This window comes from Melospiza melodia, chromosome 9, assembly GCF_035770615.1.
Source record: "Melospiza melodia melodia isolate bMelMel2 chromosome 9, bMelMel2.pri, whole genome shotgun sequence".
NCBI lineage: Eukaryota > Metazoa > Chordata > Aves > Passeriformes > Passerellidae > Melospiza > Melospiza melodia.
Genome location: NC_086202.1, coordinates 12,924,215 through 12,939,664, shown reverse-complemented (window position 1 = coordinate 12,939,664; position 15,450 = coordinate 12,924,215). Strand labels below are relative to the sequence as shown.

At 48.1% G+C, this 15,450-nt stretch overlaps 1 protein-coding gene across 1 annotated transcript; it reads right to left on the bottom strand.

Annotated features, from left to right (window-relative positions):
- Positions 1-81: 81 nt before the first annotated feature.
- On the bottom strand, positions 82-14,903 carry ACTR1A (actin related protein 1A). The gene is made up of 11 exons (XM_063163314.1): positions 14,777-14,903; positions 9,122-9,186; positions 8,155-8,230; positions 7,301-7,426; positions 6,393-6,517; positions 5,874-6,090; positions 4,882-4,974; positions 3,967-4,141; positions 3,050-3,111; positions 2,634-2,674; positions 82-2,262 (listed from the first exon to the last, which is right to left on the bottom strand). The coding sequence occupies exons 1-11, from the start codon at positions 14,822-14,824 to the stop codon at positions 2,160-2,162; spliced, it is 1,131 nt and encodes a 376-aa protein (XP_063019384.1). The 5' UTR covers positions 14,825-14,903; the 3' UTR covers positions 82-2,159.
- Between the last annotated feature and the right edge of the window lie 547 nt (positions 14,904-15,450).

Genomic DNA, 15,450 nt, shown 5'->3' with positions numbered 1-15,450 from the left:
CAACAATTCTGCACAGGCAAGAGAACACAAGTTACCTCCTTGAAATTGCAAATGTGGGGAGAGGAGGCCAGGAGGCTTGAGTGTTGTATATGAATGACTTTATTTAAGTATGCTGGGCACCACCAGGCAACATGGTTTGGACAGTGTGCGAGGGAACAGTCAGGCAGACCAAACAAATGCTAGATTGGAGACAGCACCGTCCTGCCCAGTCACTGCAGGTTACAAAATGGAGCACTGCTGCTGCAAGGCCAGCGGAGGGGCTGGGGGGATGGAGAGCACTGCCTGGGGCACACAGTAATGGAACGGAGAAGAATTTGCTGGAATTCCCCTCTGTGTGCTGCAGCAAATCAGCAAGAACACAACCAGTTTCCCAGCAGAAGGCTGAGCATTGATGGCTCTTTTCTGACAGGTTCTTGCTTTAAAAACAGTCTGCTCCGATGGGGCGAGGGGAACAAGCAGCCTAGCCTCAGCTGGGAGAGACCACCCTGTGCACCTGCCTACAGCCTCTCTAAACCCAGGGGTGAGCCCCAAGAACGTGGTTCCTGCAGTGGCAACTGGCTGCTGCTTAATGTTTATCTCAGCTGGGGCAGTGCACTGGCCTTTCCCTCACCTCTGTGGCAATCCTCCAGCTCTTACCCCATCTCTGCACCTGAGAGTGACCCAAAGGTGATGTGTGGCAAAGAACAGAAAAGAGAGAAACGGGGAGGAACTGCCACCAAGTCCAGCTCCATTGCTACTGCCATGTTCTGCAGAAAACTACTAGGAAAAAAAGAGAGCACCGAATAATGCACAAGTAAAACCGGAACAGTGGCATGCCCCAACACAAGCAGGTCTGCAGGCTTCCCAGGGCTGTTAGAGCAGTACAAGCAAAGCAGCCAGCAGGTGAGCAGAAAGGCACTGCAGTGCAGAACACGGCCAGCAGGACAACTTCCTGCTCACACAAATGCCACCCACACGGCCTCCCAGCGCTTTGCTGTCCCCTCCCCTGGTGCATTCCCAGTGACCAGCGAGTCCCCACGGAGCAGGGACGGGGTGGTGCAGGGCTGGCCTTTCCGCTAAGCGCGGGTGCTGTGCGCAGTGCGAGCAGCGGGCAGCTGGGCAACAGGTGCTCAAAGAAGACCCAAAGCGTAATTCCCAGGTGCTGTGGTCAGTATTTGAGAGATCCTCAGACATTTCAATAAATAAAACAATTCTTACATTACAATGCACCTTCCCAATTATTATTTTGCCCCAGAATGGATAAAGTACACAAGAGTCATGCCTGGCTGTGAATACATGCTCCCTTTGCCCTGACATGGCAGGAAGGAGGGAAACAGCCTCGACTCTTACAAAGAACACAAGAAGTCAGCACTGTAAATCTTGGCAGGTTGAGGGGGAACACACAAGTGCCTTCACGCCCATTCCGGGGTACTTGCTTCCAGAGGAGAAAAGGTTTTTAAAACAAGGTACGAGAGAATAACCGTCTAGTACAATGATAGCTGATTAGATTTGCTTTGTTCTACTCCATGCAATACAAACTAAGTCCTATCGCCAACTTCTCCAGCTGTGGTGCAGACCCCACATCAGGCTAAGAAGTTACACACTCATACACACACTCACACACCAAAACAGTGGGGGCAAATGGACTTAACTGCTGAGAATGTGCTTTCTCTTAATAAAAAATATATTAAAAACAACTTCAAAAACTTACTGATGGTGAAGACACCGCTGAAGAAGGAAGTAGCTATGGGGCCTCAGCTATGTGTTTCCAGACAATCCAGGCATTGCAGTCAGGCTGACTAAAGCCTGCACGAGCAGTCTGCAGTGGTTGGCTCCCTTCTGGCTTGCCAGGCAGTTTCTATAAGCTGTTCCCTTTGTTTTTGCTTGTTTTACAATGACAGATGTGACTGTGATACAGAAAATAAGGGACTGAAATGAAAAAGGAATGGGCCATTTTGGAGAAATGTAGATTGGTATTTTCTCCTTTCCATTAAAAAAATAAAACAAAACAAAAAAGAAGTTAGTAGTACTAATACAACCCTCCTGCTGCTGTCGTCTTTGCTCAGTGACATCGGGGCATGCTGGCGCACACACACACACACAGGCAGCTCTCAGACACTCGGACTCAGAAAAGCGAGTTTAAGTGAGTCTTCGGAGGAGACTGAGGACAGGTCCCAGGGCTAGAAGGTTTTTCGGTGGATGGCACGAGCTCCATCTTCTTCATATTCCTTTTTCGAAACCCACATTTTCTTAAAGGTGTCCAGAGAGGCCAGGATAGAGCCACTACAGAGAGACAGGCATGTTACAGGTTAAAGGAAAATGCTGGGGGCACTTTCATAGTGCCTCTGCAGAGATGGGCTGTTTCTTTTGTGACACTTCCCCATGACAGTAAGGTGCTCAGTTACACATGACAGATACATTCTCTGGACAGTCACTCCCTCTCCCACAATCCTCAAAGGTGCCAGTACTACAGAGCCTGGCACCACCTGCCCCCTCCCACTGCTGCTTCAAGAACACAGCAAGCATTGCCCAGCTGAGTAACACAACCACCCTGATGCACAGCACCAGCTGGGATAACAACATGAGAGCTACTGGGCTGTGCCTCCCCAGCCCAATCCCACAGCAAAATGTGTTGCTGTGCAGCACATACATACCCAATCCACGTGGAATACAATCTCTCCTGAGGAGCCGATATCTGGAAGAGAGAGAGAATCAGTCTGTACCTCCCCAAGCTTCAGTCTGCTCATCCTAGCGCACTGCCCACACTTCACGCCAGCTAGAATCTGACACGGATGTGATCTCTCCCAACAGAAAGACACCTGGCAGTGCCTCCAAAACAACCACTCTGGTCCAGAATCCTGGACAGGGGTCATGTCAGAGGAGCCACCTTCTCAGTGATGAAACCAAACTGATTTTCATCGCCAACAGCAAATGCTGTTGGGCATGTGAGTGTCTCAGGAAAGGCATTTCTGATTTGAAGTAAATGGCAGCTGCAGTCTGAGAGAGGTTCTTTCAAGGTCACAGACCAACACACTTGGTAAGTGACAAACCCAAAAGAGATGGCTCTCACCCTTATTTTGACGTCCTTCGGAGCCAGTTTCTTCACTTCGCTCAACAGCCTGTCACCAAACCCTACACAAGACAGAAAATGTGCAGTGTGAGCACCTCAGCAAAATCCCAAGTTCCATCCACTAACAATGTGGACATGGCCTATGCAGTCCTATATAAATACCCCATTCCATATCTTACACAGAGTCCAGCCTGGGGAGGCACAGAATACAGACAATGACATAACAGGACTTCGTCTCACTGAGAGCTCAAACACTGGCACAATGGGCTCTACTCCTCAGCAGCAACCTGAGTCAAGCAAACAAGGTTTTTAGCTAGGACCTCCTCCTTCCCTAGGCATTCTTCCTGTGTCCAGCCCATTTGTACACGGGGTTGAATGGGAAGACTGGATCTATTTGGAGATGTCAACCAGTGGATAACAGACTGATGGGTTCTGGCAGAGGGTATCTTTAGGTCAGCAAGCACCAACTGAGCCCCAAGGAGATGGGTTGAAACCGTTCTGCACACACAGAGCTGACACTCATATAGGACTAGGACCACTGAACTCTCACATATCAGAGACCTAAAGAAACCTTAGAAGATGGAAGAGTCCTTTTTGGTATCTAGTCTCAGATATCATGAGCTACAGCAGCAGGAATAAACACAGCTATTCAGTCCTTCTACAGGTATTGATTGGAGAAAAACAGGAAAATACTTCAAAGCCCAGAAAGTGATGTACGAGGGCGGGCGTCCTGCATTACCCAGCAGGGTATGACTAGGACTCAGAAAATTAGAAAGTAAATGCCCTGATAGAGCAGAATTTACACAGCCCTCACCCCAGAGGACAAACTGGGTGATCTGGGTTATCTTCCCAGTTTCACATGAGAAAGAAGCGAGATCAGGTATGTCACAGCACACTGAAAGAGGAAAAGCAGGAACCTTTGAAAAGTGTGGAGCCTCCAGACAGCACAATGTTGGAGAACAGCGTTCGCCTCAGATCCATGTCTGACTTCTGAATGGCAAAAACGAGCACTTCGTGAAGTCCTTCACATTCCTCCCCTATCAGGTCCGGCCGGAACAGGAGCTCTGGGGCTCGGAAACGGGCAGGGCCAATCTGCAAGAGCAGAAGTTAGGACACAGGGAAGAGAACAGTGTGGCTTTCTTCACTACCTACAGATGGGCCTGCCTTTCTTAGGTGAAGCTTCAGAGTAATGAAACTTCCTGAACATTCATTTTGCATCACTAGATACCAAGTGAATGCCAGTCTGAACTACAACCCCTACAAAGGGCACCATTTCCAATTTGCAGATGAAAGAGATGAAGAAACTTGTTCAGCCCCATACGGCAGGTCTGGCATAAAGGGAGCAAATCCAGCCCTGGTAGTGGAGGTAAAACCTGTATTTCCTCTCTTTCAACCATTCTATACTGGGCTGAGTCTTCTAAGGAGTATTCCTAATTCTTCAAGTCAACTGTTAATGCACAGGAGACAATTCTAGGCAGGACAAAAGGCACTGTATATAAAACCACTGATGGATTTAGTGAGCGGACACCTACTCACACTCCATACCTGACCTGCATAAAGTTTGTTAGATCAGAGCCTGCTCTCAAACAGCTCAAAGTCCCCATTGTTACACTGCATCCTTACCCAGGACTTCTAGCAGAAGTTGTGAGGTTTCTAGTAAAGTTTTCTTTCCTTAAAGATTCTAGTGCCCAGTCAACAGCCTAGGATGAGTTATGGTCTTTTAAAATTATCCTCTCCCACCTAACACTGCATGAAATTTCCCATCACTGCGGAGCTTTTCTGGAAACCCTGTGCCTCACATGAGGAATTCTCTAAGAGTGGTCTTTACAAACCTCAATAGTGCTTCCATCTGGCAGGTAGTACTGAGCCTTCTCAGTCTCCAGAGTCTCATCCTTCTGGGGGTTTATTGACAGGTAGCAGGCACGCTGGAGAGGAAACAGAGTCAAGGAGAAAGAGATAAGATGGGTAAACCCAAATGCCTCTGATAAAATGTTTTTCTTACTAATAATCAAAATCCACATATCCCTTCAGGGAGACTGATTTCAACAGTATTATGTGCTGGAGAAAAGAACTTTAAGGTTCACAACAGGCAAACTACATTGCAATATCCCACTTGCGATCCCTAGCTGCCATGGATTTTACTCCATGAAGGGAAGCAAATACTACTGAAAGCCATCATCAGACCCTGAAAAACTGCAGCACAGGTAAATGCAAAACTTAATTCTGAACCACCAGCCCATCTTCACCTCCATGTTAACGGCCTCTCAACAGGGATTAATGTGATTTTGACTATAACTCTCTCAGAATATGGGACAGCTGAGGTTGCAAATGACCTCTTGCAAATGATCTTGTCTATGCAGGGTCCCCTAAAGCAGGCTGTCCAGGACCACATCCAGGTGATATTACCAAGGATAGAGACTCCACAACCCTCTAGACAAACTGTGCCAGCACTTGGTCACCCTCACGCTAAAGAAAGTTAATGTTCAGACAGAACCTCCTGTGCTTCAGTTCGTGTATCTTGTCCTGTCACTGGACATCACTGAAATGAGTCTGGCTCTGTTTTCTCTGCACCCTCCCTTCAGACATTTATATACATCAACGAGACTCTCCCCAAACCTTTTTTGTGGCTCAACAGTCCAAGCTCTCCCTGCCTTTCCACATGTAAGAGTCCTTTAATCATCTTAGTGGCCCTGGACTCCCTCTACCAATGGATTTAGGTGCAGAGCTAGGTAGGCTGAAACTTCCCACCAGATTTTACAAGCCACAACTTCCCTTGAGAAGAAATCCCCTCTTGGACAAACACAGAAACAAGGCAGGGCATCACCTCCTTGATGGTCTTGACAATCTCAAACTCAGAGGTTGTGTGGAAGTCGTAGCCTTCCTTCCGGAGATAGAGGCGCAGGAAGCGGGAGACGTCCCGGCCAGCGATGTCGATGCGCATGATGGAGTGAGGCATGGCAAAGCCTTCATAGATGGGAACCGCGTGGGTGACGCCATCCCCAGAGTCCAGCACCACTCCCGTGGTCCTGCCGGTCGCGTAGCTACCAAGGGACAAAGGCTCAAGTCAGAACAAGCAACTCAAAGTGAGCCCAGACAAGCAGCACATCCACACTCAACTCAGGAAGCAAAGATTTCATATAAAACAGGGCCTAAAAACCCCTCAAAATGCAAGTTCTGTTGGCAGTTCAGCAAATTTCCTGTAAACTCTTTATTACATAAATTGAGTTTCAGTTCTTGTATGAAAAATCAGGGAAGACATCAGTGAGGTCTTCCATGATTTTTTTGTAGAATGGATTTCATGGCAACATTCCGCAAACACAAATCAAAGATGAAAGACACTTACAGGCTAAGCACAGCTTGCATGGAGATGAACAGTGCTGGCACATTGAAGGTCTCAAAAAACACCTCAGCAGCACGCTCTCTGTTCTTGCGTGGGTTTAGGGGTGCTTCTGTCAGCAGCACAGGATGCTGGGAAAGAGAAGAAGGAGCTGTGCTGCAGTAACCAGGAGGCAGTAGTGGTGCGTTCCTAAATGTTTCTGCTTATTTATTCATTTTAGGAACCACTGGTGCAAGAGGGCAGGTACAAAGGAGTAATTTCAGCTGAGCTGTATTAGACTGAATAATCTCTATTAGGCTGGAAGACCAGCAGGGTTCTGGTTTAGTTATGAAGAAGTGTTAGGAAGTTCCTCTGTGAGTAACTCTGACCCATGAAGGAGAAGTAGGATGACTCTCAGTGAGAAAAATCAGCCAGATAAGCCAAATACACACCCTAAGAAAGGGTGAAGGCATATGGTCTTTCAGCACAGGCAGACAGAAATATTCCTACTCCACAACTTAGATTGCTCTCAGAGATTTAATAATTTTTTGGTCTGATCCTTCCAGACCACAGGACTGTGGTTTTCTCCTTCCTCACTTCAACTCATGTCACTGCTGAGTGGATATGCCTGATGTGCAGGCAGAACAGGAAAAGTCAGAAACACTTGGCCAAGAGTAGAATCATTAGAGAGAGTGTGAATAGCAAATGTGAAAGGCAGATTTTCAGTTAGGCCAGACCATCAGATCTGGAGAAGAATTCTGCTTTGGACACTTCTTGTGCAGTATCTCCTGAGACGTGAAAGAACCTAATTTAGCAACAGACACACATTCAGAAAGAAGGCCAAAGGAAAAGTCCCAAATGTTTCCAAGTTCCTAGGCTCCTGGTGTTACACACACTGAATGATGCCTGTGCCTTTACATAACGTGGTCTCTCACCTCTTCTGAGAAAGTCTGGAGCTGGTCTTTAGAATACACGTACTGCCAGATGCGCTCCATGTCATTCCAGTCCTTCACTATGCCATGCTCCATCGGGTATCGGATCGCAAGAAGACCTCTGTGCTCCTGAGCAAACAGGAAGAACAAGAGAGCATCAGAACTTCCAACAATCCCACTTCTGAGCACTGTGACTTACTGTCAGACTCACCTACAGTTTTGATTCCACTAAAAGATAACTTATCTATAGCATACAGGGCAAAACCTGAACATTCATCAACGTCTCTCCCAGAGAAGCCAAGCCTAGACAAGGCCTTTTCATACAAGCAGGAATGTCTACATCTGACATTGGCAGAGCATATTCCATCAAAACACTTTTAAAGTCAACATACACAGACACCTATCATATGGTATCTTTGTACTACCAGATCAGCCATGACATAAAAAAAAACATAATAGGATGTTACTGGGGAATGCAGTTTGAAGGGCTCACAAGAAATGTGACCACACAACTGACTACATGCTGACAGAAGCAGGACTGTGGAGAGAAGCTTCCTGCCCACAACAGGGAGATACATAGCAATTGAGTAGGGTCCATTTCTAAAGCTCCCAGTCAAAAATATGTAACCATATAGAGCTAAAAGTAGCCTAAAAAGAAAAAGAGATATATCAAAGGCCTGTGTCAGCAGATTGGCTGACATTAGCTTCACATTCCACCTTGGACACACATGCAAGTGACAATCTGTTCTACTCTTTGGACCTACACAATACCAAAGAATCACAGCCCAGCTGCCACATCCCCCCATACAGCAGCACACTGAAATACATGGACAAGTGCAGTGTACAGGTGCTCTTACCTCTGCCTTTGGACCAATGAAAATGTCCCCTTCTAAAGCACCAGCCATGACACGAACATGCTTTGGTCTGCCCACACTAGAACAGAGACAACACAGTAAATGCTTCTACAAAGAGCTCAGATGCACCCAAGGATTGCATACTTTGTGCTTCTCTCTGTCCTACCCAGAACTTTCACAGTGGGTGAGACTGGGGGTGCTACCAGGTGCAAACAGACCCAGGTATGCTCTGAGCTAATCTCAGAAATCAGAGGTGAAGGGGACAGACTGTAGACAGTTCTGAATTGGCTGGACATAAACCAGCTGAGCCTGGCCATATTTTCACTGACTATTCAGGACTCACCTGTTTCAACAGTGCCTGGGATGAACATGGCTAGACTGAGCAATTGTCTGAGGTGTTGGACCCACATGTGCTGCCAGACCTCAAGCAGACTTCTCAGATTAGACATTTGTGTCCCATGACCCACCATCCCATACAGAACATATTGCTCAGAACACAGAACTACTCACTAAAAACCCACCACACTGAAAATAAAGGCCAGTGACTGTTCAGAGTTCCTGTTCCAGCAGTCTTCATCCTGGCAAAACTCTTAGAAAACTCACCAAAAAGTCTGGCAGGAATCAAGACATTATACCACACACTGAGAAAATACAAAGGTCTTCACACTTCTTATGCCAAATTTTACTTTTTCCAGGTCCTTTTCCTCATATGTGCAGATTAAAGAATCCTACAGCTTTGGTTGTGTGTTGAGCCTGACAAAGTGATGTCATCTTTTATGATGTGTGTGTGTGTACCCAAAATTCTCAAAATATTTAACAGTGGAGCTCTCATCTCCCTGATGCTTCTCTGCAGCGGGCAGAAAAGAATAACTCATTTTTCCATTCATAAAACTGGGCAATTCTTCCCCTCTACATACCAAAGAATTGGTACACAGTACTAAGAAGCTGCCAAGACCAGCAGAATACTTACTAGTTAGGAAAGCAGTATTTTGGTATTTGATCGCCCGCAAAACCTGCTTTAATCACACCCGAGCCCTGTGGAAGCAAGAGACAAATACATCAGCTTAGCACTCATTCCATCATCTTCACAAGTTTGAGAGGAGCAGCAAAGTACATCAGGACTGCCAGATGCTCTCCTTTCTACTAAGAATAAAGCTCCCAAGGGACTGGCTCTCCAGGCTGCTTGGGGATGGGAAGTCCCAGCTTGGCTGTTGGAGAGAGTGACCGGCACCCTGTCTGGCAGTGACATCTCACAGGGCACAACCATCCCAAGCACCCTGGTACTGCTCTGCACACACCCAAACACCCTGTATGGACGAGTATTTTTCTAGCCAGGGTTACATGAGGGGTGCAGGAAGCTAAACGCACACTCCACAGGTGTCTATTGATATTAGATAACCTTTGGGGGGAGGAGAACACTCCAGAAAGCCCAGCAAGAACAACTGAACTCTGCCAGCTTCAGGAGGCACTGGAAGAATGAAGGCTACAGGCCTCTCAGAAGGAGATTTGGAAAAGATGGAGGGAGGGCAGATAAAGTCAGAGAAGGAAGTAGCAAAGAATTGTGAGAAACAGACTGGAGAAGAAAGAGGGAAAAGATGATCAGACGGTGGATGAACTAGCTAACGCTAAGGAGGCACAAGTGTGGTCAGAAAAGACACTGGAAACCAACCCAGACTGTGACTGGGAAAGGACAAACGTTCCAGTTACACTGCAAGGGGAAAGGCTGGGGGCAGGAAGCACAGCTGATAGGACAGAGCTTGATCAGAGGAGTCAAAGAAGAGATGAGAGATGGCAGTCAGGAAGGCACAGATCCAAGAGCCTCCTGCAACATTCAAAGCAGCAAACACAGGGTGGGTAAAACCAGCCACAGCAAGGCCCTGGCAGGGAGTCAGTGCCGGGCATCTGGCCCCACCGCTCTCACTCCCTGTGCGGAAGCATCCTGGAACACCATCATCAACTTGGATCTGTGCTGACTCCTTCCCCTCCTCCATTTCCTCTCCCAGCACAAGGGAATGACATCTTGAAACAATGAGCAGCTTGCAGGAACATCCAAGTTTTGCTAAGGAGTGGATTTTCATAGGATCTCCTCAGATAAGCCGTTTCACTGGTAATCCCAGCCTACCATGGGCACGAGCTCTCCTGCAGAACAAGGAACAGTTCTGCTTAGCCCCATGGTGGGAGCAAAGTGTGTGTGAGCTTGCACTGAAAGCTGTGACCTGTCAGGTGCCTGTTCACTCTCAAGGGCTCTGCAGTAGGAATGCTCTGGTTTGGAGGCCAAAAAGATATTTTGGCTACCCCACTGCATTTTAAAATGAGCAGCAACACAGCTCCTCCATAGCTTTCCACTTCTCACCACCTCTGCATGGGTCAGCACCACCACTTTTGCTTTGAGGCTGGGGCCAGATGAGTTGCTCAGGGCTCTGACAAGCAAGCCCTGGCTGCAGTGGTTTCCAATGCTGCCTTCCCAGTGCCAGAGGTTACCAGCCAGAGCAGGCTCAGCAGAAAGGAATGTGGGGTGGCCCCAGCCTCTCCCGTTCACAGTCCAGCGTTTGCTGCCAAGCTACTTCCATCAGCAGGGATGTCAGGCTCTGCACAGAGTGTGCACTCTGCCACCAGAGTCAGGACACTCCTGCCTCTAAAGCACCAGAGTCAGATTTGCCAGGACACATCTGTGGGAGAGGAGTGTCAGGAATACTCTGCAAACCAGACACAGCTATTTATAAAGCATATGAAAGGCAGATTGCTTGAATCCTTGTCTCCTGATAAACACCTGCAGCCAGGCTGGCTCCAGGAGCACGCCCAAGCTGCCAACTGGGCAGGACTAACTACTTCCTTTCCACACAGGGACTCAGCTCCAGGTGCATCCCAAGGTCTGCACTAACTGATGTCAGTGTGACTAAGTGGCAGGTGAAGTGTTAAAAAGACTTCCCTTAACACAGACTCTCTTCTGGGTGAAACAAGGAACAAACCAAAACCACTATTTTGATTTTTCTTATCATAGTTTATAAACAACTCTCTGCCTGGGAAAGAATACCATCCTGTGCCAAGTCTTGCAGAAAAATAATTGAATGAAATGCAGTAAAATAATGTAACCAAATTAGAATATTGCACTTAGTGAATATTTTGTTCAGGATTATGAACAGTCTTGTTGCTAGCACATTCTGCTGCAGGGAACTGGTTTCAGGAGAACAATGATGCTCCTATTTTAACTTAGAGATTAAAACTTCCTTATGTCAGGCCAAAAAATTGCCCAGCGTGTCCTGGTGAGATTCCCAGCAAGTTCTGTATTTTCAGATTTACATACTGAAGTTCAAAGTTAACCAAATGTGTTGGGAGTTCAGAACTCCAGCCTGGAGTCAAAGACAAAGGACTGCTTTGAATGTGCCGGTGGGATGGGGCTTCAACACAAGTGTGCTTCCAAGGGCCTGGGAGCAGACCAAGAACAGCTGGTTGATATCTCTGCACTACAAACACCTGCCTGCACTTTCTGACCCATTCAATTTTTCTTGAAAACATTTTACTTCTTTGAAGATATGTGCACACTGAGTAAATCTGTTTATTATAGACCAGTCTGAGATTCCTATGCAATGAGAGGAAAATGTTTACATTTTGAAAGAACTCTGATTCAGAAGGTTTAAAGACCTGTTTTTTCATCTTTGTTTCAAATAAGCAAAAACACATGCACCTTCTCTTCTGTTACAAACTCTGATTTATTAAAACTTTAAAACAAATTGAAAAATTTATATACTTTCACCAGTAACTATCCTGGCTGGATTTTCATTCCATTTTATCTGGCAGCAGTTTATCTTTTTTTTTTAATCAGAGCAAAAGAATAAAAGAAGAAAAACTACAAGAAAAATGTAGAAGTCAAGAAAGATAAATTCATTAAAAATTCTTGTGAGTGTCATGAAGGAACTGAACATACCTCATCCCTGAACATAGCTCATCTACTAGCTCTGTGGCCAATTGGTTATGGATTCATTCATCTTGGTGCATTTAGGACTCAAATTTAAATGGAAATCACCAATCAATCTTCCATGTAGCACTTTCTATGGAGAGTGCACATTTCATATTGTTGTGAAACTGTTTTATTTGATACAGAATTTATAAGATCAAGAACAAACCAAAGACACAACAGCCCTTGCTGACAGCTCAGCTGTATAAAATGCCACCACTTAGACTACAAGGCAAACAAGAGATAATTCCATGTTCCATGGAGGTCAAGAAATTTGCACTGACTTAGGCCACAGCTGGAGTACTGACATGTGCATTATGTTCAGCAGGGCAACCAGACCATTCAGAGAGAGCTTGTTGGACTGCAGATGGGAATACAACTCTTAAAAATTAGACAATGAGAGTATAAAGTTGTGCTGAGGTACAGCTCCAACCTCCCACTGTACATTACAAAGCTCTCCCTGCTGAAAACATACAGCTAAGAGCAATGTGCTGTAAGAGAAAAAAAAAAACCTCTCTGCTAATTTTTTAGCTACAGAACTTCATGTCCTTTTGGAACACACTGAGATTCTAGAGCAGGGCTGGGACTGGAGGGGTCTGGCTCTCACCAGCTCAGTATCTCACTTCCCCCTTCCCACACACAGGCATGTGAGACAGGATAACATTCAGCCTTCAAAAGGTGCTGCAGCTCTCTGCAGAAAAGCAGTAATGGAACAGCAGTGGCAAGAGTGGTACCTGCTCTGTGCAGCTCCACTTCCCATCCTGCCTGAACTCCAAAGAGTGAAAACTGCAGTGTCACCACGAGCCTCCTTGGCCCACAGCCTGCCAGCGTTCCAGGCAGATGCTGCAACAACTGCTCCATTCTGCTTCTTGTACAGGGAGGGGAAGGGGGGAAACTCATTTATCAGAGAAGCAAGAACAAGAATCAGCTTTTATAAGACCAGCTGATAAAATGAAAAAAGACACAGAATCAGCTGCTGGCACATGAGCTCTCCTTCAGGTCCGAGGCAGAGGCAGCAATCACTGCACGAAATAACAAAAGGACAAGCTGAAATTGAATATAGGCTGCTACTACATTAGTAGCTCAACAAAGTGATCCTCACAGCGCCGGAACACCTAGAGATAAATTTATTGTTTAGCTAATCACTCAACAACGCAGCAGGACCAGTGCTGATACAGGCATTCCTAAAAACAATCAACCTAATGCTTTTTTTAACATCTTCAATAAAGAAGATACATGTTTTTCTCAACATAGTCAATTTTACTGCTTACTCTCATTTTCTATTAGATGCTTTCCTTCAGTGTCTAACCCAAATCCCTCTGCTGTAAAATTCCAGGGAAATAAACAAAGCCAAAACTGTATCAGAGAGCTCAAGATGTAGAGAGGAACTTAGGATCCATAATAAAGAAAAAGTCAAAAGAATAACCACCTTTATCTGAGACCTACAATTATTCACCTTATGGAGAGTTAAAGCAATAGGCTGAGAAGTGCCAGGCCAAGAAATCAAATTCATATGGCAAAAAAAATCAGGAGAAATTAAGCATGTGGAAGAAGAATGGAGCACAGTACTGACTCTTCAAAACAACAGCATCTCAATCACTGGCGATAGAGGTCAGAAGGGAGGAGCACGGGTTTGTGACTCAGTACACTGAAGGAGGCTCTGTCCAAGACAGGCCCTCCCATTCCTTCCTGGATGGTCCCTCCTCCTGGGAGGGCAGCATGGATGGGGCAAATCAGAACTGTATCCAGAAGTATCTCAAAGAGGCACGGAATCACTGTCATTCATCTCCCGCAGAGCTATTACACACACAGACTGAAGGTCTGCTTTGTGCTAATGAGCAGCATCAGCACATTGGAGCAGCCATCTGCACCACCACACTACGCTGATGCAACCCTGGGCACAGATCCGTCAGCAGTGGCATTCCAAGGCACGGGAATCCATGCCTAGGGAACGGCACTGCCTTGTTGTGAGCACTGCGCTGGATGCGCTGGAGGAGGGGCAGTACAAGAGGTCAAGGCTTCTGTCTCGCTGGGCCTGTGAGGGGTGCCTGGCTGGAGAGCTCCATGTCCTGCATGGGCCCAAGGAAGCGCCAGCACCCCCAGAGCTTGTCGGGGGTGCATCCACGGCCTGCCAGGAGCACGCTGGAACCCTGGCCAAGGCCGGCCCCACAGCACGTTGGGAGGGTGGCCATGGCCTGGCCCGGCACCCCCATTGTCCCCCCGGCACAAAGAGGGGTGGGGCGGGACGGGGAAGCCCCGCCTGACTGACAGCGGCAACTGCCAATGAGCGCAGGTGCTCTGGCGACGGTCCCGCCCCGCTCCGGCAGGTAGCAGAGGGCTGCCCCGCTGACTGACAGCTATCTCAGCCAATGGGGACGCGCCGCCCCTCCCAACCAGCGGCAGCTTGGCGGCAGCGGGGGCTGCGCCCCCCCAGCGCGGAGCAGCGGCCCCGCTGCAGGTGACTGCCAGTCGCCCCAGCCAATCGCGACTCGCCGACGCGGAGCGGCCCCGCCCCCCGAGGACGCCGTATGGCGCCGTGAGAGGACCGGAGGCGGCGGCCGAGCCGGCCGATGTGGGGGGGCGGCAGCGGCGGGCGGGGCGCGGCCACCCCGATGACAAAGGGATTGCGGGCCCTCCCCGCTCCCGGGACGCGCGGCCGCCCGCACTCACGTTGTCTATCACGACGGGCTGGTTCGCTATCACATCGTAGGACTCCATGGCGAGGACCCGCCGCAGCCGCCCGTGAGGGAGCAACAGCCCAGCCCTCGGCGGCGCATGCGCGGAGCGGCGACGCGGCGCCGCCTGGGTGATGTATTCCTGCCGCCGCGGCGCCTGCCGGGAGCTGTAGTCCGGCGCTGCGGGGAGGCGCCCCGGGAGCGGGACATGCCGGGAGCTGTAGGCCGGCGCCGGGAGCGAGCCATGCTGGGAATTGTAGGCCGGCGGAGGAGCGGGGCGGGCTGGGAGGCGGAGAGCGGAAAAAGTGAATTCTGCGGACACATCCACGGCCCAGAAACCGGTGGGTGTTGCCGTTCAGGAGACAGCTGGGTACTTCCACCAAGAATGCTGCATCGCAGCTGGCTGGCTTATGCTTAATAGATTTCCCCTCGCCTAATTTTTTCTAATAGGAAAGGAGAAAAAGGTGATCCCATCAACTTCTGTAGCCGGGATCTATGACTAAGGAAAGCGTTTTATTGTCCCATAATTTCATGTGATCATCTTTATGAACTACTGCTCATAACACATCTGTTCCCTCCAGGAAATACCAGTTTCTCTCAATTTTTGAGGCACGAGAGCCACGCAAGAGGTGTCAGTATAAAGAATGCACATCATGAACATGTCAGTAT